This window comes from Strix uralensis, chromosome 8 (assembly GCF_047716275.1).
Source record: "Strix uralensis isolate ZFMK-TIS-50842 chromosome 8, bStrUra1, whole genome shotgun sequence".
In the NCBI taxonomy this organism is placed as follows: domain Eukaryota; kingdom Metazoa; phylum Chordata; class Aves; order Strigiformes; family Strigidae; genus Strix; species Strix uralensis.
Window position 1 is genome coordinate 3179223 of NC_133979.1, and position 25152 is coordinate 3204374.

The window sequence follows — 25152 nt, forward strand, 5'->3', positions numbered from 1 at the left end:
AGGATCACACCCTCATCTTGTGATGAACACAAGAGACCCGACTAATCAGAACCTGAAGCCCTTCTGCTTCCTTCCATCTTAATTTACCATTTTGCACGTTATTTCAGTGGAAGTCAACATTCTTGGCGCTGCCTGAAGGTGGGGCAGCCCTTGGCCCAGCCCTGCTTGGAGGGAACATTGGGGCTTTGAGCTGTGGCAGCCTCTGGAGACAAGAGATCCCTATTTACGGGTCCCGATAGACATCGGCACCCCCGGGCCTACGCTTCTGCGGAGAAAGGCCACGCTGTGGGCAGAGCTCCTGCTCGCCAGATGAGACTCACCCCCTCAGAAAAATTCTAAATACTTGTGAAAATATCTCAGTTTTGTTGCTTTATAATGAACTGTTACAGTGTAGGTCAATTGCTGAACTGTACACACCCCCTGCTAACCTGACAGTTACTACTCAAGAGCATCTTTTTTATTTTGTCTTAGCTGCCAGGGGTAGAATGTTGGCTGTGGTTACTTTTTCCACAACAAATAAAGCTGGAAAAAAACAGAATAAATACAGCAAGCGTGTAGACCCTTCACGTACAGTATTCCTGCCACAGTTGGGAGTTCCCAGAACAGCTGATTCACACACTCCCAGCCGACGCTGCAGGGCCAGCCCTGGAGCACGCTAATGTCAGTGACAGCCTGGAATGTGACAGAGAGCAGTCAGGTCAGCGAGAAGCCTTTAAACAAGGGGGGTTGACTGCCTTTTTTTTTTTTATATATATATATATATACACACACACACATATATAGTGTCAGAGCAGAATGAAGGAAAAGGATAGACTCACTCCTAATTATACTATCATGAAATGCTTTATGATTTATTTTCTTACTACGTGCTTTGTTATGTATGTAATTATTTGATCAATTTGTATTCTCTGCACTCTTGGTACTGGAGGCTGGGCTGTGCAGAGGGAGGAGCTGCAGGGTTTAGTTCAGTTGACATCTGCAAACCACTATGCAATGGGTGGGTTTTATCGGGGGGGGGGGGGGGTGTTTGTTTGGGTTTTTTGTTGGTGTGGTGTGTGTGTGTGTGTGTCCCCAAAGAGCCTAATACCTGCTTTCAAACTGCACCGCAGTACCTCAGCTTTTATTTCAGTAGAACCAAGATCTTTTGGTTTTTCAGTCCTGTTCAAAACAGTTGCTGCAAGTCATCAGACTACGGGCAGCGTTAAAACCAAAGCGTAATGCTGACCTGCACTGAGGGAAGGAACATCCTCCGGTCCTCCAGCCCGCTGCTCTGCAAGGACCTTCCCCTTTCCCAACGTCACAGCCACTCCTCCTGCGCCCGGTGCTAGGCTGATGCTGTTCTTCAGCCAGCTGAAAGCAGCGCTGCTGTGGAAAATAACACGGAGTACAGGAAAACCGAAAGCCCGTGGGTGAGCTGAAGGAGGCACAGAGCCCAGGTCAGTGCCGGGGCTGAGTGTGTGGAGCTCCTGGCTGCTGGAATGCTGAGTTTTCTCCCCTACATCAGCCATAGAACCACGTGCTCTGCCTCAGGGATGGCAGCCGGAGAGGGCCTGGAGGGACACACTGAGCGCACGAGACACTTTGCGTCCTAAAACAATTCAGCACGACGACTTACCAGCTCCCAGTCCAGAGTTTCTACTGAACCCGCACGACCTCACTTAGGCTTTTTCTGCTGGGAAAAAGGCACACTTAATGCTAACAAAAGTTTGCTGTTTGGCTAATACAGCTGGGGTAGTTTAGCATTAATTCAAAATTTGGTCCTTTATTAGGTATTTTAAGTTTACAAATGGTAACAAAAGTATTACACTTCTGAAGAAAACACACCAAATCACATTTCCAAGTGCTCTTCAACATACTTCCCCTTTAAAAGTTTGTGATTATTTTATGTTGAAATATCCGTAACGTGTTTCCTGATTTTCATTAGGTTACAGGAATTGTGTTACATCACAAACAGCTTTACCTGCAATGCCAGACACTGCTCACTGAAATACTCTTGTCCTTCCACAGTTTAGTCCTTGAGCTTCACCGGTTGATTAACTGATTTTCCTCTGACTTCTACTATTCTTTGAGTCCCAGAGTATAACAACATTAAAATACACCAAAAATAATAAAAAGTGCAAGCAAGAAATAACAGACACGGATAGAGGCAATAAATCCGGTAACCGCTGCGGAGGATGCACGGCAGCACTCATCAGAGAGAGGACGCCCATCAGGGTTACGGAAAGAAGAAACTGTAAGGGAAGGAACGATGTATTAGCTGATGGGGGTTTAACAGCTCAAACGAGTAAGCTGTTCCTTTCATTTCTTGGGTGCTCTGTATTCTTCAATCTACACATAGATGACATCGCAGAAGAAAAATCCTAGCACACCTCCACACTGAGACAGCGCGGCTTTCCCTGTTCAGGGCTTTACGCGCAGTTATGGACACAAAACTGGTTTACACGAGTGCTTCAGTACCATGAAGAGCTGCAACTAAGAGTTAAAGGAATTAAAAGTGCTTACCAGACACCTGACAATCTTTGGAAATGACTTAAACCAAGAAACATATCCCTTCAGGGAAAGAGAGAATGGTTTCAGCTGCAGGTCCTCCGCTGAGGTCTTCTCAAAGATGGAAAAGGAAGTGGCACAGACCGAGAGGAACGCCAGCGTGGTCACGGCGTAGGCCAGCAGCAGGCCGTCCTTCAGCAGAAGGGGCAACATGCTGTTCAAACAGAATTGAAGAGGAAAAAGAATGTATTTACTAGAATTGGGGAAGAACACGGGTTTTAAATAACGTTAATGGTGTCCAACTCACCTGAAGGTTGATACAAGTAAAAACCACGTAGCCATAAAAGGGATTTCATTTATGATTAAGCAGACCGGTCTAGAATGAAAAAGAGGAAAACCAGCTATGGAAGCACCGAAGGGAGAGCACGTCGTCCTCAGCCTTTGATGTGGACACAGGGCAGAGCTCTCCAGAAAACCCAGAAGAGGCAGCGCCCAAGCCCAGCCCCCCGCTGCGCCCCACCGAACCCCAACGTGCTGCCCAAACACTCTGCCCCGCGGCAGGGGCTGCAGCCAGAACCCGAACACAGGCACACACCAGCGGGCAGGTTCATGCCCATGCTGTGCCAGGCTCCGTGGTGGCTCCAAGGAGCACCTGTATGGCAATCTGCAGAGCGAACCGGAGACTCCAACCACCACCCTGGCCTCCCCACCAGGCCTCTTAAGAGGTTAAGCTTAATAATTGTTAAGTATTAACCTCTCCAAATCTTCCTTTGTCAAACATTACTCTCAGGTACATGAGGATATCAAAGTAGAAGAGCAAAGCTGCTACCCCCACCTCCTTTGGGGCAGAGAGGAACAATGACAAAGGGAGAAGGGGCCCCTTGACCGTCGCCGTTAGCAAGGTATCAACTGCCCAGTTCAGCCAGTTCAACCAGTGTCTCTGCTGTCTATGGCAGCATCACCTTAACCAGCCCGAGCAAACAGCTATGCCCTGCGCAGCAGGAAACGCAGTCAGAACACCGGCCCAGAGAGAGGAGTGAAGGGAAAGACCAGCCCACTGTATGCATGTGCTTTCATTTACCAGTTCGTTAGAAAAGCAAATGCGTAGTTTTTGAAATCAGATATATGTGAGAGAAAGCAGCATGCAATAACGAGATGAGGAAAAGGTCAAAATATATCCGCAGAAAAATAATGTACTTACATTGACACTAGAAGAATAGATTTTTCATGTACTTGAAAGGAGAACAGGAAAAATGACAATGCACAGCTAACCTTAGGAAAGGAAATCAGAGGTGCATTAGTCTGTGTGACCGCAATGCAAAGCGCTGTTTGATTTTCTCTGCTGGCACAGGCTTTACAGGAATGTATGAGCTAAATGGTCTGATTTTTCTGATTAACTGCTAATTTACTCCAGTGCCATTTACAAGCACACACAGCTCCTTCTGTGACCACCTACACACACTAACACATACATTCTTTGAGAGTTTACCCCAAATTATTCAGAAAACACTTCATGTAAAGAGCCCTCGCTCTTGGTTAATTATTGACAAGAGCATCCCCACCGGCAAAGCTCAGTCATGGTGAGAACTACCCACCTTTCTGTCATAAGATTTTGCTCATCATCATGAACAGCCAATACTCCAAAAGTAAACAAATTTTTTTTCCCCACCAAACAAAAACCCACACTGTAAAACATAAACTAATTCTTAGAAAGGATAAATGTTAGCTTTAGGCAATGTTGCGATAAACTCTCAAACAGTACTCACATAATTTCTATTTTTAATTTTATCTTGTAACTCCTGACACCTTAGGACCAGCTCCATCTAATTTTGATTTCAAGGAAAACTGATTTTTGCATATAAGTCATGTTAATGTGCTTGAATTCAATGATACGATATGACTAAGAAAAGGCAAACATTTGGAAAAATTGTATCATTTTCTTTTCAAACTGCTAACAAGCTTACAATGTCAGTCTTGGGACTTTTTTATTGAATTTTGCAGCCAATGCAGTAAGAAAAACTAGCACTTCACAAGCTAAACAAAAAGAGGAGAAGCTCCAACTCTATATGAGGCTTTAATGTGTACAGAATCTTCTTAAGACTCTTCAGAGGGGGATAAGAAAAATACAGCATTAAATAAAAAGGATTGAGGCTAAGAAAAAAAGTCTGGATTTAAAAGACAGGTCAGAGCCCGCCAGACATGAGTTTTAGCCAGCCTCTTCAGCAGCATTTAACAGACCATGCGGTGCTGCGCGTGGCAGCCACTGTAAGTAGAATCAGTGCTCAGTGGTGGGAGCAGTTGAAGACACACACTTACCAAAGCAAATTTAAATCCTCGGAGAGAAGGCTGGACAGTTAGTTTTATACAAGTAGGAAGCAGGCTCAGGAACGTTACAGCAAAACTAAAGAATTTTATAAGAAAAAGTTTTAATGCATGAGTAACTACATCCATGATATCACAGTTTTCAAAAGTGATTATATAAGTTAGGAATTCAAGTGTAATTTTCAGAAGTACAGAAATCATTCAAGACTCAATCACAAGAGAAGAGCACTGAATGGTCTTCACTGGCGTAAATGCTTTTGAAAAAGGAATGAACCATTTCCATTAATTTTTCAGACTCTGTAGACCTAGACTAGAATTCTTCACTTAGTCAAAAAACAGAACTGTGAACTCAGACTTAAGAGGTAATTCTCTGAAGAGGAAAGCGTGCAAATTTTAACTGAGTTTTAACCAACAGAGTAGTCCAAATCGCTATACAAACAAGCAGGAAGTTTTCCAGTCGTAAATATTAGAATCACAGAATGATTTGGGTTGGAACTAGGTCATCTAGTCCAAATCCCCTGCAATAAGCAGGGACATCTTCAACTATTCCTAACAGGACTCAGAGAAACCCTCATCACTTGGGAGAAAAGTACAGTATAGGGAAGAAAACATTTTTTCAAGATTTTAAACACCAATTCTTGTAATTCTTTGACAAAAAATATGCATTTTGCAAAAAATAATGCAGATAAAAGAACTACCTAAAGCACTTCAGTTATGTCTTACCTGAGTTTTAGTTGAGTTTGAGGTGATATGATATTCTTTATCTTTATAAGGACACTTAGACTGCACCAAATATTGGCCACTTTATCCTGGAAGGGAAAAAAAAGGGTAATTAGTGATAATGACACTCATTTAAACTTATGTTTGTGACAAGAATGGGGCTTGGGAGGTGGGGGGATAGTTGGGTTTTTACCATGATACTGCAAAAAGACACTTGTAGATATCCATCATATTCTTAGATGTACTTTAAGGTATTCTGATCTTCAAAGACGACAAGTTTCAAGAGACTCAATTAAAACATGTTCTAAAATAACTGAGAACTAGTTCATCAGCACAAGAGACAACTCCTTAACTCATGAGATCACACATTTTGTGAGAATAAGGCTTGGAAACTACCCGTCCCTGACTAAACGCTGGCATATATGAATCTTTTTTTCCAAATGTGAAGATACTGTGTGTACTGTCACATTTCATTACATACCTGAATGTATTTAGCTGTGCCTACTGCTTGCTAGCAATGACAGAGTTAACCTCTAATAAATCAAGGAGTCTAAAGACATTAGCAGTTGTGCTAGGATCACTTTCAAAATTAAATTTGTAACTACAGCTATCATGCTCATGAAACTCATCCCTAAACAGCTGCTTGAATCACAGCTGTGTAGACATAACAGCAAGAAAGCTACTAGCACCAACAACTGAGCCATCTTCCTCATATGCTCACCAGCAAGATGGAATATGCACTTCAAATCTGCTGGGGATTCCAAGCGAACAGAGGGCTTGGCAGCACCAGCCAACACACGGGACACCTACTTAATAGCCAATACGATTTTACAACCATCAGCATTTGTTACTGCTGCTGTAAATGGGAATCAAGTCAAAGAACCTGTTACACGCTCCCCAGTATAAATTTACTGCGCATTGCTTACGTGGACAATTTCTCATTTTATCTAGATTAGCATCCAGCAAGTCACTCCCCTGATCGACTCAGAAAATATTTGGGCTAATATTAGACTAACATCCTTAAGCTCTTTCGGACTCACTAGTTATTGTTATTTACAGATTTTATTTTTACACTTGGTACTGAATAAAAGGTGTGGTAACCAAAACTATTTATTTATAAATTCCAGATAATTCTTAAGGAATAGGTCATTGTGGGGGATTTTTGGGGGAGTGTAGGGGGGTGGTGTGTCTTTTCTGGAGGGATTGTTTGTGGTTTTTTTAAATAAACTAGCAGAGAATACACAGAGAACACTTCTGTACCACTCCCTAAATAAAATGCTACCTTCGGTACATCAGCATTAACTTTTGAAGAAAAAAATGCCAATTGTGGTATTATCTACATCTAGAGAAGATTAAAAGAAAATTTAAGATGAATTAAACTATGTAAGCATTTGCTTAAATCCATTTGACATCAAAACCTGGAAATTCAAAGCTTCATTTTATTGGTTAAACTTGAAGTGGGGAATCTGCTTTTAGAAGTGTAATATTAGACTCCTGCCCTAACTAAGCAAAACAGCAATAACTCACTGTTACTTGGGAAATGAGTACCCTTTCTTTTATCAGCAAGACTCCTGTGGCGTTAGCGTTAGATAAATGAGTAATTGCTCTACTGGATTAAGGCTGCGTATTCAGCACCTTGTAGCATGCAAATGTCGATAGCCTGAGGAAAATAAAAGCAGAACCAGCCTAAAACTTTTAGAAAATATTGTGGAAACTTGCACTGAAAATACAAGGTGGGTTAAAAAAGAAGTTCTAGGCTGCACCCAAAACACTATTTTCATTTTTTTTTTTTTTTAAATAATGAATCCCGTTGAAAAAAAAAGCTGAGCAGAACCAAAGACAGAGACTGAAGCTGTTAACTTTTAAGGTTACATCTTCTGACACTGTCAATTACGATGGAATCTATTTCAATGGAAAAATGTATGGATTGAAGTATGGGTTTGATGATGGGATAAGTGTTGTCTACTCGTATAATATCCTGGAAGATGCCAGCTGAGCTGGGGTTAAATACTGGATTAAATAACTGGCAAGAAACGAGTGCTGAAGAAGCCATCTCAAATTACTAGTTCTGTGGTGTGTCTCCCACATGAAATCCCTAAAGGTCACGATGAAGGTTTCTCAAGGGATCTAAGAATACAGAACATTTACAGCGGGGTGGGGGAGAAGAAAACATGCATGCCTCAAACAAGCCTCGGTCAATGGGAAAGAGTCTTCTGAGTACTTGCATGATTTGTTCCATGTCGGTACAGAACGGGAGCCAGCAGACAGCAAAGGAAACCACCACTGTCCCGGCTATTTTAGTTAACAATACTAATCTGCAATCAAGAGAAAAGCCTACATCAGAAAAGAGAAATCCAGCTACTGGTAACAAAAAGTTATTCGTTTATAGCATAAACATTCTTTTAAAAAAGATACAGAAGTGAAGTTAACAAATCTAAACAAAAAGAGCGACCAGTACTATTGAAATCATCCCCAGATTAGTGAGAACAACTCCATGAGAACCACAGAGCCACTGCTGTCAACCTAACCTGGTTGCCCACCGCAGCCCATATTTAATTTAGCTTATGGAGAAGAGTGCTAAGAAAGGACATCTTAACAGATTCTGCTATCCGCTCCGTGGAAATACGTAATGTAGATCTCAACCAGAAGTGTTCATTGGGCAGGAGAGGAACACATTACAGCAAGGTAAGTATCTTCTGCTAGAAATTAATTCATAAATGCCCATGTGCAAATAAGGAGAACCACATTCTCAGTGCCAGGCTGCCTGGGTGTATGTCTGAGGAAGATAAAATGGTTTAGAGTCACTTACCCCTTTCCTTTCAGTCCCTTCTTGAAGCACTTCCCAAGTAAATAGCAAAAAAAGGGCAGAGAATGGTAGAGTTCCATTTGCTTATAATTTAAGGCCAAGCAGAACGCCGCTGACCCCAAAAGGTCCCAGTCATAAGACAAATAAAGCACGCCCCACAAGGCCAAGCCAAGGCTCACTGAGTTGTATATGGTTTTTTATGTCAAGGACAAGGTCCACATCTTAGTGCTGGAAGTCAGTCATGAATGCCCCAAGGGACAAGCATAAAACAGCGTGCAAAATAAGTTTTTCCAATTTCATTTTAGAAACACACTGCCAGTTGTGACTATGTTGTTCACAGACAGAAATCATTTTACTTCTATTTAAAGTGTAATTTTTCTATTTCCAAGGCTTGATTCAAAGCTTGCACAGGCAAATATGAGGACAAATAGTGTGTGCGTGTTAATTATATACATAATGTATATTCAGTCAACCAAGCTTTCAGTGACGGTGACAGTACTCTAAGATACATCAGGGTAAACATTTTTTTCTTGTTATTTACATGATTAAGGATAAAACTTTCAAGAGTCTCCCCTCACAGCTCCCAAAAGATATGTGCAGAATACTCAAATACGTTGCTATTTAAATTATTTATTATTTAGTTCAAGGACTCCTGAGGTTTTTGTGATTCTATTATACTCACAACGCACACTCATCCATGACCAGCTCCCTTAGCTGCTAATACTGTACAAACAATGAATAATAGTTACTAAAAGCAACGTTACTTCCTTATGACTTTGAGAATAGGTTCCCAAGCTCAGTAGAGTTTGAAGAGAATAACTACACTTACTATTAAATCGCAACAAAATATTACCTTTGTCTTTTACAATGAGAGAAACCAGTAAGACATACTTATACTTTCACAGTATTTTGTTTTCTCTTTGTCATTATAAATAGCTGTGACAACACATTCAGATTGTCTACCTTATTTTCAGCCCAAATTTCCCACTCAAAATCCCCAGGTACACTTGAGATCTCATCAACTGCACATCAACAAACTGTTATACCAAAAAGCTCTGATCTTGCAGAGACGTGTAGCAACTGTTAAGGTTAAGTAAATCTACTGACATCCCGGAAGCTGGTCGCAGGCAGCAAAGTTATTCATGCCAGAGTCCCAGGGCTGGAACAGACCCCGGAGGCCATGCAGCACATCTGCCTGCTTGGACACAGCATCTGCTACACGTACCTCACCCCTGATGTGAGGTCTGCTGAACCTTTTCTTAAAGATCTCGATGCTGCAGATTCCACAACATCCATAGACAATCTATTTCAGCATTTCACTGTAAGGTTCAAAAGATTTCTTTCCATGTATTTTAAAAAAAACCCAAATATTCCCTATGGTAACTTAGGGTCGTTACTTTTTGCACTATCCAACACCAGACACACATTCTTGCCTTTCTCTTTGTACACCTTTTACATATTAGACAATTGTAACCCTGCCCCTCCTCCTGACCACCAGCTTCTCTCACCTAAGATGTACTGTGTTCATTCCCATCCCCATTCTTGTAAGTGACGTCTCCAGATGATCTACATCTTTAAAGAGTCAGGCCAAAAATCGAATTTCAGAATTCCTGAACCATAACAACTCAAATATTCAACAGCATTATGATTTTTTTTCCTTCAATATCTGCTTTCTAAGATATATTATCTTCCAAGTTCACCATGCACTCTCTTGGAAGAAAACCACAAATTAGTAAACTATTCGATTGTCAAAACTTGATTTAGTAGTAGATGCCAAGATTCAACATCTCCTTAGAATATTTAAATATCTACATTCATCACAACTCCAGGATTGTGTCCCTCTGGCTCAACAGCACTGAGCAGCACAGTCAACTAACAGCATTTGTTTGTTGATGTGCAAAACAAATATAAAGCCAGAAATCTTATTTAAAAAGACCCGCCTGTGAAGGCATCTGCCACCAATATTGACTAGCTAGCTCTGAGGGCCTAACTCATATTAGCTGCGTAGTTTTTCAGTGGGTGGGCATTGAGTGAATCCAGTCTCGAGTAATTGTGAAGGCAAGACAAAATGGCACATTTTATAGAACTGAACATTTTACACAACCACACCTGACACACTCCTCTGCTATCTCAAGAAGATTTAAGGTGACTCTCTCTTCAAACACAAGTCACAGAAGCACAAGCCATCTTTTTTTCACTGTCATTGTACCACTGATGTTCTCTGCAATAAAGTAACTGACAGAAATATGAGCTTAAGGCACAGAAAGAATGCTATTCACATTTGGATTGATTTGTCCCAATATCAACTATTTATCTCCAATATATTTCAGACTTGCAGTTTTCTTTAATCTCTCTGCTTTGGGGGAGGCAGAAGCCCCTCAGATGACCTTGTATACAAAAGCAATCTCCTGCCCAGCTAAAGACAAGTACTAAAGAACAGTGTTACTTCACAAATGGAAACTCATTTCACTGCAGAACAAGGATACTGGAAGTGTCCGTGGTCAATAAGAATGAGGCCTGGATAAAGCAGTATGCAAAGAGCACTGGAAACCTGGAAAGAAGGATCAAAAAAAAGAGAGGGGAAAATAATTATTTCTAAGTCAGACATTAGACAGAGGAATTTAAACTACTTCTCCAGTACAAAAATTTGCCCCTCCATGGTGCATCCTATATGTAGGAATCTTACTCTCCTCAAGTAATCTTCTATCAGTTATATTTTGAACAATAAAAAAGGATAAAGATTTTCCATAAATAAGAAAATATTGAATGGAGACCTGCCTGCCCTTTGCCAATCCGCTCACTCAAAGATCACCCACACCCATCCTAAACCTTGGAACCACCCCAAAAATCTGAAGACTTACTATTCCAAAATGTATTGGTTCTACCACAAGGATTGTGCAAGACAAAGCAGTTCCTAGATTCCTCCATGGCACAGCATAAATCTTGTTTTTACTACCCAAGTAATAAATTCAGAAAGAATGTAATTCAGGAGTTCATGGCTACTAAACTTCAGAGCATCCTGTTATTGTTATTGAAAGCATTAAAATAATTGCTGTAAGATAAATTAATGGCTTTTATGTTTTTCACTGAAAAGCCTTTAATATGAGATATACTGATTGTCATCAGTTTTACATCAACTGAAGCCATCACAGTGTTCTATACGTTAATTAACTCTCATACTGTTACATTTCTACCCTGTTTTAACAGTACGTTTTCTTTTTTTTTTAATTTACACACACACCAGATACTTGCCTTTTTTTTAGTAGATGTTTCTTTCAAGGAAAAACAATATACAATAACTGCAGGAATATAAACCAGCAAATCAGCAACAAACACTGAAAAATAAAAATTAATTTTACATTAGAATCCTCCCACATACCTCACCTTAACGCTATTCAAGTTGTGTATTTTCATCTGGATTGTGAATCTTTGACTCTGCTTACAGTTTTAACTTCTTAATGCTCCACATCTTGGTTGTATTTGGTGTAAAAAACCTCAGATGATAACTACACCATGCTGGAGTGAGACTAGCTGCCTACCTTTCATGCCCTCCCTGAAAACTTCACTTTAGTCATTTGATCAACTGAAGTTCAAAAGTCAGGTGCCTATAGTTTCAGCTGAATATGCTTTTCTACTGTCTCACATGGCGTTACAGTATGTTTCATTGTTTTAAAGATAGCTCAGGTTTGGCAGTTACACCAAAGCTACTTTTTTTCCAGTCGTTTTGGGAAAGACAAGGGAAAAATATAGGCAAATAAACATTAAAATGCCAGAAAGTTCTTCATTAGAATAAACTGGGTAGTTGTACTTCAAAGGACAAAAAGAAATAGGTCTACAGAATTTGATCTTGTTAATGTTTCCAACGCTATCATTTCTGATGCCCAAAAGCTGCTGCTTCCATGTGTTCAGCTGTTTTGGCTTCTGGCACAGCCTCAGTCAATAAGGGAGCACACTCTAGTTCCTCACATGCCGGAATGAGAGAAGGCATTCTTAATTCTCAAAAGAAATCAACTACAACTAGATCCAGTCAAGTTGTTTGATGGAACAGATAGTCTGGAGACACAAATAATTAAGAAGCTCTGGATTATAACAATCTCCAATGTATCTGTGTGAATTACTAGTGATGTGGATAAATAGACTAAAAGTAGGTTTTTGGCTTTGATCATCTGCCTACAGCAAACATATGTAAGAGGGTCGACAAGAAAACAGAACCAGCAGGTTCACCTGCCTAGAATTATGTCAACTCCTGCTATGCTTAAACCACCAGGTGAATTCTTCTGTAGTGTTTTTTTTGAGAGTCTGAGAAAAATCTCAGCTTATTTCTATAAATCGGTTTCAGAAAAAGTGCAATTATTCCAAGAGGGAAAGTATTCTTTGCTTATACTTCTTTGGAAGAAAATGTTTAAAGATACCAGTTATTCAGTGATGAATTGTTTTGCAGGCTTAAGCCACAATTAAACAAATATACCCAAGTCGTTAGCAAAACAAATACACAGACACTTAAAATAAGGGTGTAATACCAACAGCTTACATTGACCACTCTGAATTATTTTAATGCATTCTTCTAAGGGCTATTGTTAAAAAGGGTTTATCAGTTCTCCTAGATCCATCAGTGGTTTGTCAAGTGAGTTGATTTCAAAATTAATAAAGACCATTTCAAGGGTAATTAAGTTCTAGTGATTTTTATTTTTTTCCAATTCAATCAATTACTAGACACCAGACTAAGAGGTTTGTGAAGTACAGAAAAGCTATTGATGAGCAACAAATTCTGCTGTTGCAATCAGAAAGCATTCTGTGGAACTCTAGCATTACGCAAAGCAAAAAACAGATTTAAAATGAAAACAACAACAGGATAATATAGCATCTGCCATTGCTTAGAGAACGAGAGCTCACTGGCCACGTTGTTTGCTGTCCTACTGATACAGCTACTGAATTAAGTTATCTAGAAAAATCTTTCTGCACTTGTTTTATCTTTTCTTTGTAGAAGCAGTTCAAAATAATCAAATGGACAGAAAAATGACTGCAGGAAAGGGAAATTTAGGATAAAAGTGGTAAAATACATTTCTACTTTTTTGTTAACAGAAGTTTATCCCTAGAAAGTGGTGAGCATTTGAAAGAAAAGTGACACCTTTGAAAATATCAAATATTTCTCCCTTTCAGATAAGGTATATGGTTCATAATACAGATCTCCAAGACCTCACGAGGCTGTTAAGTCAGTGAATGCCAGACTACATGTAAAATTATTTTGCAATAAAAACCAAGCTAAGCTGAAAATGAAAAGCGTACTTATCAGAATGGAAGGGAAAACAACAATATTATTTTCAAAATTAAAAAATGGGTCTCTGTTACAAAAAAAAAATAGCTTTGGTTTAGAGTTTTTATAGAATCACTTGGGTTGAAAACTTGTTTGTATATTTTATATTTATCAGCTTCACAAATGACAGCAAAAGAGAAAAAAACACAGGAGTTTGGTTCATAAACGGACCTGCAAAGTCACCCAAGTCAAAGAACTGAGGATAAACCGGTGAAGACAGAGAAGCTGCATGATATTATTAAACATGCTAAATTAGTAAGCGAGACAAATCTGTATGATCATCCTAAGGAAATATAATTTTCCTACCTGTTGTACGCATAAATAACTTATGTGGCTGACTCTCATACCCCCGAGATGTGTGCAGAGCAATCCAATCAGGATTTATTAACTTTGCACTGTAAAACAAAGTACAGACACATCAAAATGTAGACAGTTCTCATTTCCCTTTACACTCCTTTCAGCAATAAAGATGACATGCACAGGAGCATATTCCAAGAATTAAGATGAATGAGAAGAAATATTTCAAAGAGAAATAGTGATCAATGAAAGATTTTCCTCACCACTAGATCAGTTTACACCACAGGCTTTAGCTCCTGTTTCACAATTTAAAAAAACAAAACTTTGAAAACAGTACAAATGGAATACAGTATTTACTAGGACAAGATAACCACCTTCAGTCTAGTTCCACTGACTTTTAAAAAAACAATTGTAAATACCTTTCATACTTAAGTATTAAATATAAACCATTTACAGTTCACATAGATGCCCCACATAACTGTGCCTGTGCACTTTAACCTACATTCTTATTCCATAAGTCTCATTCCAACAGCAGTAAAGGCCTTGTGGAAAAAGTATTCCAATAACAGAATTCTATTTACATGATATCCAGTCATCAAATGTCACTTGGGCTCTCACTACATGAGAGCTTTCCCATGCAATGCACCCAATTCCTACAGCCCTCTTCTCCGTGCATCACTGATCCACCAGTGGCTTCCATGGAAAGCTAAATACCTAAGTCACACCTAAATCTGCTAAAATTTACGGACATGGTAAAAAGAAGAATGTAATCCTTCAGTCCCCCTTCCAATAATTAAAAGACATAAGAAAGACAGTATTAATTTTAAGCAATAGGGATACACGTAAAATCTACTTCCCTAGCTCTAAAGTAACAAACAAAATTTTCCATTTCATCAGCTGCCCAGATGGGCAGTTTTTAACTACTAGTTTTTCTCCTCAGGAGAGAAATTTAAAAAAAAAAAAAAAAGAAAAAAAGAAAGAGGTAGAGAGGTGAATCGGGTGTTTTGTATTCTCCACAGAACCACAGAAGTACTTGAAATAATGAACTTACATGTAAGCACACACAAAACTGTGATAGGCAGTAAGAGGTGGATAATCAAGGCCCCAGTACAGTAGGTTGTTATCACTTGTATTGAAGTACCTAAAAAAAAAAATTAAAATTTAAAGAAGGGTCTACATTTCCAGCTTTGTTTCAGCCCAAGGAAAAGGCTGAATATTAAACTGAATATTTTTATCAAAGCATTCAAAATCCAATATAGAAGTTAGCAGCTTCTATATCTGCTTTATTTTACTTCACACCAAAATCTCAGGCAACAAAACAAAGGCAAAAGTGATTCAGAGTACAGTCACTTGTGTTTGCAAAACCGATTAAAAAAAGCTGCTAAAGCTTACTTACCTGGAGCAGGATGTGAACAGAGTTTGACAAAAATGCAGAGACTAAGACAAAGCCTGCACAAAACCAGTTGTACACACGTACTGGAGCTCTAGATTTGTTTAGGTGGTAGGCTTTGCAGGTCCTCACCTCCATCTACAAACCAAACCTCCACTTTCCATGCATGTCAATTATTCCAGAAGACAGCAAGCAATTTCCCAAAAAGGAAATAAACCCAATGCAGGTAAAAGGAAATTTCAAAAGAAATGGAATTCACTAGTGATTTTTCCTTATATTAATCCTAGATTCCTTTTTTTCTGGACTCGGACAGCACATTTAGTATGTGACAGTGACTTCTGAATAGTTAAACTTTATCTGCTACTCTTTTAGCCTGTAATGTAGCAAGTTGTGAACAGCTTCTGCTCAACAGACCTTAATGTGAAAATTCTGAACAACCATCTGTTGGAGTTATACTGCTGAAAAGCAACTGAACAGAAGGAGGGTGGCATAAAGATATTACACAGACAAGCAAAAAGCAGCATAGGTCTGGAAAAAAACTATGTCACCACAGGTCCACCTAGGCCATTCTGTCAGCACGAATGTAGGAGTCCGGGGGCTAAAAAGTTCCTTCGAAGGCAACACTGAGTTATCAGAGTAACACATCCTGAATAACCAACACAAGGTCATGAACCTCAATCAGGTTCTACCTCAGAACTCAAGTGGACCACATGAGAGAAAGGAAAAGGCTTTTCCCATTTGTAATTGCGCTGTGTCGGTACTTCTATGGAAGGCTAATTAAGTGACCTCTTCCAAATGAGAAACAGAAGGTTTGAACCAAGGAAAACAGAAGTTAGAAAAATAAGGCATCAGACCTTTCATATCTCTCAGTGAAATAGACTGACTAGTCTACCCTAACTGCCAAGGGGCAAGCTCTTGGCTTTTCCAGTTTCTCCCTTCAAATGCAGCCAATTTTTGACATTTATTATAGTAAATGATATTTCCTGAATTCTTTATGAGCTGCCTGAAGTATCTTACGAACTGATAATAAATCACATTTCTTTGAGCTGCATCTCTTCTTCTTATGCTACGACTCAAGATTGCTCATGCCAAGGCAGTTCAGATTCTTCACGCAGGCTGTAACAGTCCACAACTCAGTAGTAAACTTTCCGGTTTTGGTGTTTTGTTTTTTTTTTAATTTTACCTTTCATAAACGCATCGTTTCAACACAAAACCCAACCCCTATACCCAGCAATATTTAGGAAAAAAAACCCTTCACGGTTTTAATTAGCAGTATAATAAGAATGTTCTTAAAGTAGCCTTTAATAAATAATGTCAAGACTCTAAAGAATAATATAAAAAAATAAATACTTAAATTCTGGCCTCTGGCTCAGAGAAAACTCACACAAGGAAACTAAGTACAAACCATACTGTGATTTAGCACAGCATTTTTTTTTAAATACATCTTTGTTTTGGATCAAAGAAAACAAGCATGGAACATACAGCTATATTGCCTATACATGCCTGTTTAACAGTAAACGTGACAATTAAGTCCGTGAAAAGATCAAGAGGCCTTATAGGACTATGTCCTCATGAGAGAGCTGCTCTCTATATTTACCTAGACAAATTCAGAGAAGAACACGTGCTCGCTGCATAGACAGCTTTTCTAAGTACTAAACAAATAACAGTACTAGAAGGGATTGGAATCTCAAGTTCAAATTTGAAGACTATTTTTACATACCGGAGCATAATGTCTTTTCACACTGCGTATTTCTATCATACAGGAGGGGAAAACAGCTTAGTATTCTAGAGTGCAATCCTTTACACGTCAGCCGAAATGTTCTTTTCCGAATGCCCAAGACTGAATATGACTTTGCTGTATTAGTGATTCAATTCCCAAAGCAGACCCAATCCAAAAAACTTCTGTTATAAATAAAATGAAGAGCAAATACAACAAGACGAGATGCCCAACTGGCAGCCCATAAGCTAAACCCAGCCTGCAATACAGTTTCATCTGGCCCCTGGGAATGCCTAGAAATAATGACTGCTATAACTCTTAATTTTAAGTACATATAGTTCCGCATAGCAGAGTGGATCAAAGCTGCCAACTCTGTTATGAAGTCAGCTCTCCATTATCCCAACTCTGGCACATCGAGGGGTTTGGATATCCCAGAAAAACGTAGAAATGATAATTTAGATACAACATGATGATCTGAAGTCACAATATAATCTGCAGAGTTCCGCAGAGTGCCATACTTTGAGAACTGGCCCCACACATATTTACAAAAATACAACTGAATTAATATTCTATTCTGTCATATCGGTCTGTTCCCCAACAGATAGCTGAGGAAAAAATTATACCAAACAGAATGCCACACCCCTGCTAGAAAAATGACCTGGAGTTCCAATGTTTTCCAATTTGTGTTGTAGCATATACGTGGACTGAATAATTTTTATCGTTCCATGCAAGCTCTAAGGAACACGAGGAATAATGTAAAAATAAATAAAATCTTTGGGATAATTTTCCTGCTGTTTTAAGTGGTCTGTACAAATAAAGTTCACTATGCTTACATCTAGATTGCAGGCACCCACATTTTAAAATCTGTATTAAGAACACAGTGTGAACAATGAACTTGCAGGTATAAAAAACAACCAGTGCCTCCAGCACAAGAACTCGAGTCTCTGCATTTACTGGCATGTCCTGCCTTTTAGCTTAGGGGAAACAAGCAGAGTTTATTTGGGTTTTTCAGTGCTGATAATCATGAAAGTTTTTGTGCATTAGAGAACTGCAACTCAGGAAGCTGAACAGATTTTCTTCTAAACAAGCTTCTCTGATCTCTTATATAAGTCTGCTAAAAAATTGCTTCTTGATCTTTCCAGTCAATTCAAAACAAAGCTGGAGCTCCACAACAGAGAGACCTACAGTCAGAGTATTTTGTTATACAAGCTCATAGCTAGCAAGTCAAATTTAGCTTGCTTTCTTGTGAAGAAAGTGGTACCTCAGTCTAAGAACAGGATGACGTTATATTACTACAAAAGGGTTTTTAGAGTAGTTCAGAGAACAGTAGAAGATGTTGCAGAGATCTCAAACTTAAAGGTATATTAAAGTAAGATACGAACCAAAGTTTTGTTACATTTACCCCTTTGTAACCTGAACTACAATAGCACTACGTACCACTGCCTGATGGGCAAATTGTAAGTAACTTCTTGCCAGTGTCTCTGAGCTTCATAGTCTCCATACATAGGTGGTTTTCCTGCACCTAAAAAGAGATGACAGAGTATTTAGGAATTTATTCGGTTTATGCAGATTGCTTTTCCTCCATATATGTATTATTATGTTACTAATTTTATTCTCTACTCCTCTATGATATTTGAGAACAAGATAGAGACCTCATCTGCTATGCAGTCTAACAGGGAGGGGGGAAAAGAAAAGTTACGTTCTTTTGGCTTTCTGGGTATTTCTGTGATAAGCATTTATCAAGATATTCCACTGAAGAACTGCTTCCTCATCTGACAAAAAAAAATCACTTCCAAGTGTAGATGAAAAATGTGGCACCTCCTTTGAAATAAGAAAATGTACATAATGAACATCTTGTACCGATTTTGTGTGAAGTACTAGTACGGTATTAGTATATAGTATAGCTTCCTTAGTATATAATAATTGACAATGTTTTTACATGTCTTTCAGCCATGTCATGGTACTTTGCTATTAGAAGTTACAACCAGCCTTATTTTTAAATTTACTTAGAACTAAGACCTGCTGCAAGTCCCCCAGTTCCTCTCCCTTTCCTCTGCTGCCTGTGTTGCAACACTAGTAGGAATACTGCATCTGTCTCTTTCCCCATGATTCTTCAGAGGCAGGATCAGGTCATTCAGTACACAGAATAGGTTTAGAAGACATTTTTCTTACTATCTACAAAGTTTTCTAAATAATACCTGCTCCGTTTTGGTTAACAGGAATTCTCTCTCACACATTTTCAACGGAGTGATTGTTATGTAGCAGTTCTGCTAAGTGAATTATGGTAAAGGACACTTTTCACACATGCATAAGTCTCTCAGGAAACTTAAGATTTTTTTTTTTCCATGGAAAAAGGCTTTATCAATGCAAATGCTTCAGATGTCTACTCATAAACAATTCCCCCAACGTAAGCCTAACTCTGGTAATGGCAGTATATTAAGCACCTTTATCACAGAGTTTATTTACTTCTATTAGCCTGTGCTTATTGAGAACAGAAACTGGACTGATAGTACTTCCAGTAAAATATTGACACTAGCCAGACAGAGATTTAAGAGTTTCTTTAAAATATAGGAAAGCCATCTATATTTTTTCACACGATCTATGTTTGTGGGAATCACACAAGCTCAGATATATACTATTTATTCCTGGGTAGTGGAGAGAACAGATTATCTCCACTAATTTATTCCTGGGTAGTAAAGAGAGTAGATTATCTCCACTATATGACACATTCAACTAAAAGTTTCCCAAATAAGTGAGGTCACTGGAGAACAGGAGTCTTATCAGTGTCCACTCTGTAGCTATAAATGTAGTGGAAGAAAGAACCTGTCATAGGAGTACCAAAAAACAAAAATAGGTGTTATCCAAATTTTAGAGTGTGTGTATTTGTGTGTATATACACACACATATATTTCAGCTTCTCCCCCTCTCAAAAAAGAAAATAATTGGCTTCAGAATGATCAAGATCTTAATCCAAAGGTTCAATTACTAAAAGCCAAATACAGTCTGATCACACATCAGTTTGAGAATGCATATTTAGCTTCCATCTACAGCATGTATCAAGTATACAGCCAAACAGAATTCAGAATTAATAAAAATTACTTTAAAGGGTCACAAATACTTTAAATTTAGCGTGGTCTTATTCAGTTTTATTGTTACATCGAAACAGACATTTTTAAGGGACTGAAGCTGCCTTTCAACACGGGTAGTTAGCTTCTACTCATTTAGCAGGAGTTTGGCAATGCATTAACAAAAAATTATGCATTCATCTATGAAGCCAAATTCTTCCTCAATAATTCTCCAAGACCAACTAATCTAAAGTCCTGGTAAATGGTAACTAGCTATTATCTGCTTTCTTACCATCATGGCCCTAATTCCAGAGGCAGATCCAAAAGCATGCTAGATGGCAAGCAACAACAGGATGGAAATGATACAGCATCCCAGACTATACAGTAAATGAGGCCAGAATTAACCCCCATCCACGCCCCGCGTGGCTTCAAAGTATGCCGAATCAGCATGTCTACCAGAGTCTGCTTCAGAGAAAGACACCTACTTATTTTTTGCTCAACTTCATTGCACTGAACAGCAGTGAAAGAAAACAACAACTGCCCAACTCTTTTTCTTGCTCCTGTCATTAAAGGTTTATTACATCTGAAGGAAGTAAAAAAGTAAAAACAAATCCAGTGTACTTATGCATTTGACAGCTCTTTCTAACATTCAGGTTTGCCTTTTTTCAGCCAGCCAATGCTCAAAGTTAAGCACATGCTTTAATAATTTGCTGGATTGGACTGGACTCAGCTTTTCCTACTCCAAAAGGAGTTATACAATCATTGTGTAGAAAACAAGATTTTAAAATTCTTATTTTAGTTCAGGCATTACTTTAAGACTCTCTTGCAGAATCTTGATTGGTTTGAAATTAAATCAACTTTAGAAAAATCTAGTTATTGGTGTAATTGTAAATACTTGCAGTGCAAGAGAAATTTAATATTGTGTGGCAGAAGAGCGTTTTTCTGCCTATAGATGGGTAAATGAGAGCCTCAGTTACCCACAGAACAGATCTCTCATAATGGCATTTTCAGAAAGCAAACTCAAAATAAAACAACTGCGCAAGAAGGTGTGCATGCAACTTATCTTCAAGCAAATTCCTTCAAGTAAATGAAACCCAGGAGTTACTTAACATCACTAGAATACTACTGAACAGCTTCAGCTACTCAGGGGATGAGGCTCCCAATTGCCTTAACAGAAATCCAGAGTTGAATCTGACCGAGCTTGTGATTCTTTTAGCTGATGGGGATTGGAAGTAATGGCTCAGTTTATAAAAAAAAAAAATTGCAGAGCGCCAGCTTTGTGCAAGCTTATGCTAAGTGTAGGAATGGCACCGAGAGGCTTGGAAAAGAACTTGATAGTTCTTTGCAAGCATTATGAGATGGGGAGAAGGAAAACTCACCTATTAAAAAAAATATAGCTCTAGTTCATGGTGTAAACAATCTTAAGGAAGTATAGCTACAATGCAGAGTGTAATCTCTCACTCCACGTCACTCTACACCATCTTCTTTATACCAGTACAGTTTTACCTAAATATAAATTAGGGCTACCTCTGTTATCGAACTTAAAGGACAAGATTAAACAAATATACAATTGGACTGCAATAATATTCTGCAGCTACTGAAACAACAAAGGCATGGGGTGAACAGCCAGCTGTTCTTTGGCTCCTCCTAAAACATTACTGACCATCACCCTCCTACCCCCCCAAAAAAAAAAAATTGTGGTGCTTTTTTTCAGCATTTTGTTCCAAGCGGCTGTGACATTAATCACTGCACACTCCAGAACAATAAGAACACGATATTATACAAACCTTAGGGAAATAGAGAGGCACTAAAATACGACAATACTTGAAATAACACATTGTTTCCTATTTCTGATTTTACATGCAAGTTTATTTTAATTTACCACAAGCTCCGTAATTCACCTTCATGGGGTTGTTTTACAGACCGTGAACGTGCATTACCTGAGTAAGAACCAAGCGATACAGTCCAGCGTACGGTAAGTGCCAGTAAAACAGTAATTGTCATTAAGCTCCACTTCTCCATAGCTGGTCTTTGTAACAAGCCAAAAAGTACCTGAAAAAACACCATAAACATTGCTAAAACGCTGTCCTGGTATTGTTCCTTAGGCATTTAATGGCACTACTAATAGTCCCGGGTTTTTTCCCCCACCCAGCAGCATTCTGTTACTAGTTTGCATCTGGAAGCACGCTGCAATCAGGACTGGGTTTCAGTACTGGAGAATTTCTAATCATGAAGTCAAAAGCTGCCCAGAAGCCATTTCTCCCCCTTCTGAGCTGAAAAGGCATCTGACAAAATGGATAAAAACAACAGCAGGAAGGGTAAAAGGTTTCAAACCACTTAAGAGGATTCACCAGATCAACACTACACATACATACTTAAGCATCACCTTAATAAGCTCCACACAATTTGTTATGCAAACATGTAGCATGTTTTACCTGTAAGCAACAGGAGAAAATTCTACAAGAGACCAGTAAAGATTGTAGCACTAGTCAAAATACTCATGCCAAGCATGTATGTTAAGTAGCTCAAACACTAATATTTGCCACTGAACAAGAAAAACCTCTTCAAGGAAGTCTATAAAAATTCCTAGATTAATCACTTACTAGCAAAAAAAAGATAACAAGCATATGGTTTTGAAAAGTGAGTAAATGTCCCAATATTAAGTTAATGCCACTTATTTTCTCAATTAACAACACCACAGCCAAATTATGTAAAATGCGGATCTGGTATAGCTTTCTCTGTTGATTTAAACATACTCAAAAATGACTTAAAAGTTAACTATGTACTGACAGGTCTTACGCTGGCTCGGTATCGTCTGTTCTCCTGCAGACATTATAAAAGCACAAAGCCCATCATAAACTCTCTATCATGTGTTCTAACTAATTCCACAGGAATACAGTCACAAGCCAGTACATAATCAAAAAAATTAAATGCATGCCGCCAACCTAGGAATGCAAACATCTGGCATTAATGATGAAAAATCCCTGATCTGTGATCTGAACTTTACTTCAGTCTCCCCAACATTCAAAAAGGGGCTTGAAATTCTACCTCTCCCCTCCCAAGCCTAGGCACGTTATCCATCAGCTACCTCTCCCTAGAGGATACACCCAATGAAACCTGCCAGGCTCAGGAGATCTGCGCCATTCCTCTACCCAAAAAGGCAGGAGCACTGATCTCCCACCAAGCCTGCTTGCCCACACTAAGGATCCAGTAACGGTAAGAAAAACATTGCTAGATCTGTCAAATTAAAGGCCACAAACTCAGAAATCAAGAAGCAGGAAAATAATGATGTTGCCCTATGCAAAAAAACACTATGGAATATGCCAACTTTGACACACACAGAGGATCAAAAATATTTTAGCCTGAGTTAGAAAAAAACTGAAGAAGAAACTACTCCAATCTTGACAGTGAGAGACAGCAGTAAATCCAAAGACTGTTCTTCTGCCAAATCAGCAGCAGGAGCACCATTCCCTCCACAGTCAGCAACCGATACATTACACAAGAGTGGATGAGCCTGGGTACAACTGCCAAAGACTTTCCTTGCAGAAGAGGCACCAACCAATTTAAGTGAGTTTAATATACTTGCCACTGCCAAAAAAAAGCAACACAAAAAATCCCACACAGCAGCAGCACTGAGCTGCTGGTTTAGTAACAGACAATCTAAGACACGTTTAGGTTATTCAGCTCAGACTAAATCCATATTTATTTACTATTTACAGGAAGGTATGACCCAACACCACCACAAGCAAGGAAAAAGAAAAAGTTACTTTAACAATATAAATCTATGACAGCAGTAGATCACCATCTATAGGTAGAAACGTGAACACTGATATTTGCATGCTTTCAATGCCACACCTGTGCCTAAATCACAGGATAGGCACATTTAGCTAAATAAAAGACACTGAGGTCAACTCCGTAGATCGTCTTACCCTAAGCGAACTCCCGTGCTTCCTAAGCTCGCCTCCAATAAGGCCAGCATCCTATATGCCTTCCAAAATCAAGCGTCACAAGCCTGGCCTTTCCCTTCTATGAAATACTCACACCCGTCCCTCCTTTCTATCTCCATTTAGAACAATTATTAATTATACCTTCTTAATTCCTACATAATGCCAGTCACACCTACAGACTCCATCTGTTCCTCATTAACATCTGCCATTCCCTATGTTTGGAGTAACTGTCATTTTTCTGGGGTACTAAGTTTCTTCTTTCACTCCTCTCAAAGGCAGTTCTTTAAATATTCCTTCCTAGTTCTTTTTCATCTTTAATAATTATTCCATACCTCCTGAAACAAAAGCCATGCTTTTATTAGATTCTAAAGCACAGATGTCTAATTTTTGTTATCCCATGGGTAACAATGTTAAACAAATAAGACTTTCCAGGAAATAATAAAGCTGATTTGGTCAGTCTCAAACTTTTTACCTTCTACCTCTGGATGAGCAACACTAAAGGGTCTCTGAAGCCAGATGCCACCTATAAACATAAGGTGCAAATCACAGCTCTGAAAAACCACTATCCTTGCATGCTGCCTACTATGAAGATTCAGATAAATAGCACCAATACAAACCACCCACTCCTTGCCAGAGGGAAGTGTACAGAACTCAGTCGCTGATGCACGACTCAATATAATTCGTTGTTTTAAAAGAGACGTCAGCACACAGCTCAACAGCGTCCTTTCCTTCCTCAAAAATGCAAGTACTAAATTAGGCATTTCATCTGTGAAGTAATGCCTGCTCTATAAGCCTACTACTGCCCTACTCTGCCACAAGACATTTATTTATCTCATTTCCTCGTTAACCCACCCGCCAGCCCCAGCCTCCTCAGAGAGGGACACCAGGATGCTGAGGGGCCTCCCGGCTACCCCGGCCGAGCTCCCCTCACCCCGGGCACCGCGCCTGCCCTCAGCTCGCTCCGGGCGACCCCTTCCCCTCAGGCCCCGCCACCCGCCTGCCCGCCCCGCGGGGAACTGGCGGAGGGGAGACGCGGTCCCCCCGTCCCGCGCACTAACACTGGCGAGGCTCCCCCCACGACCCCGCA

General features: G+C 39.3%; 1 protein-coding gene across 1 annotated transcript; it reads right to left on the minus strand.

Moving 5' to 3' along the window:
* Positions 1 to 1742: 1742 nt before the first annotated feature.
* Positions 1743 to 25152, minus strand: ALG6 (ALG6 alpha-1,3-glucosyltransferase). Its single transcript, XM_074875852.1, has 15 exons — positions 24683 to 25152; positions 22059 to 22170; positions 18491 to 18575; positions 14998 to 15087; positions 13956 to 14044; positions 11588 to 11670; positions 10822 to 10886; positions 8339 to 8524; positions 7709 to 7844; positions 5533 to 5618; positions 4804 to 4888; positions 3689 to 3759; positions 2795 to 2863; positions 2503 to 2701; positions 1743 to 2231 (listed from the first exon to the last, which is right to left on the minus strand). Exons 1-15 carry the CDS (start codon positions 24824 to 24826, stop codon positions 2034 to 2036), a joined length of 1698 nt encoding a protein of 565 aa, XP_074731953.1. The 5' UTR covers positions 24827 to 25152; the 3' UTR covers positions 1743 to 2033.

Bases quoted from the DNA above. Each gene is read 5' to 3' on its own strand.
- ALG6 (XM_074875852.1), bottom strand. From the start codon at position 24,826: ATGCCTAATTTAGTACTTGCATTTTTGAGGAAGGAAAGGACGCTGTTG. The intron at 14,045-14,997 runs GTAAGTTCATTA...TTTGTTTTACAG, and splicing joins AGTTTTGTGTGTGCTTACAT to TGCAAAGTTAATAAATCCTG. The intron at 2,864-3,688 runs GTAAGTACATTA...TTTTCATTCTAG, and splicing joins TCTATTCTTCTAGTGTCAAT to ACCGGTCTGCTTAATCATAA.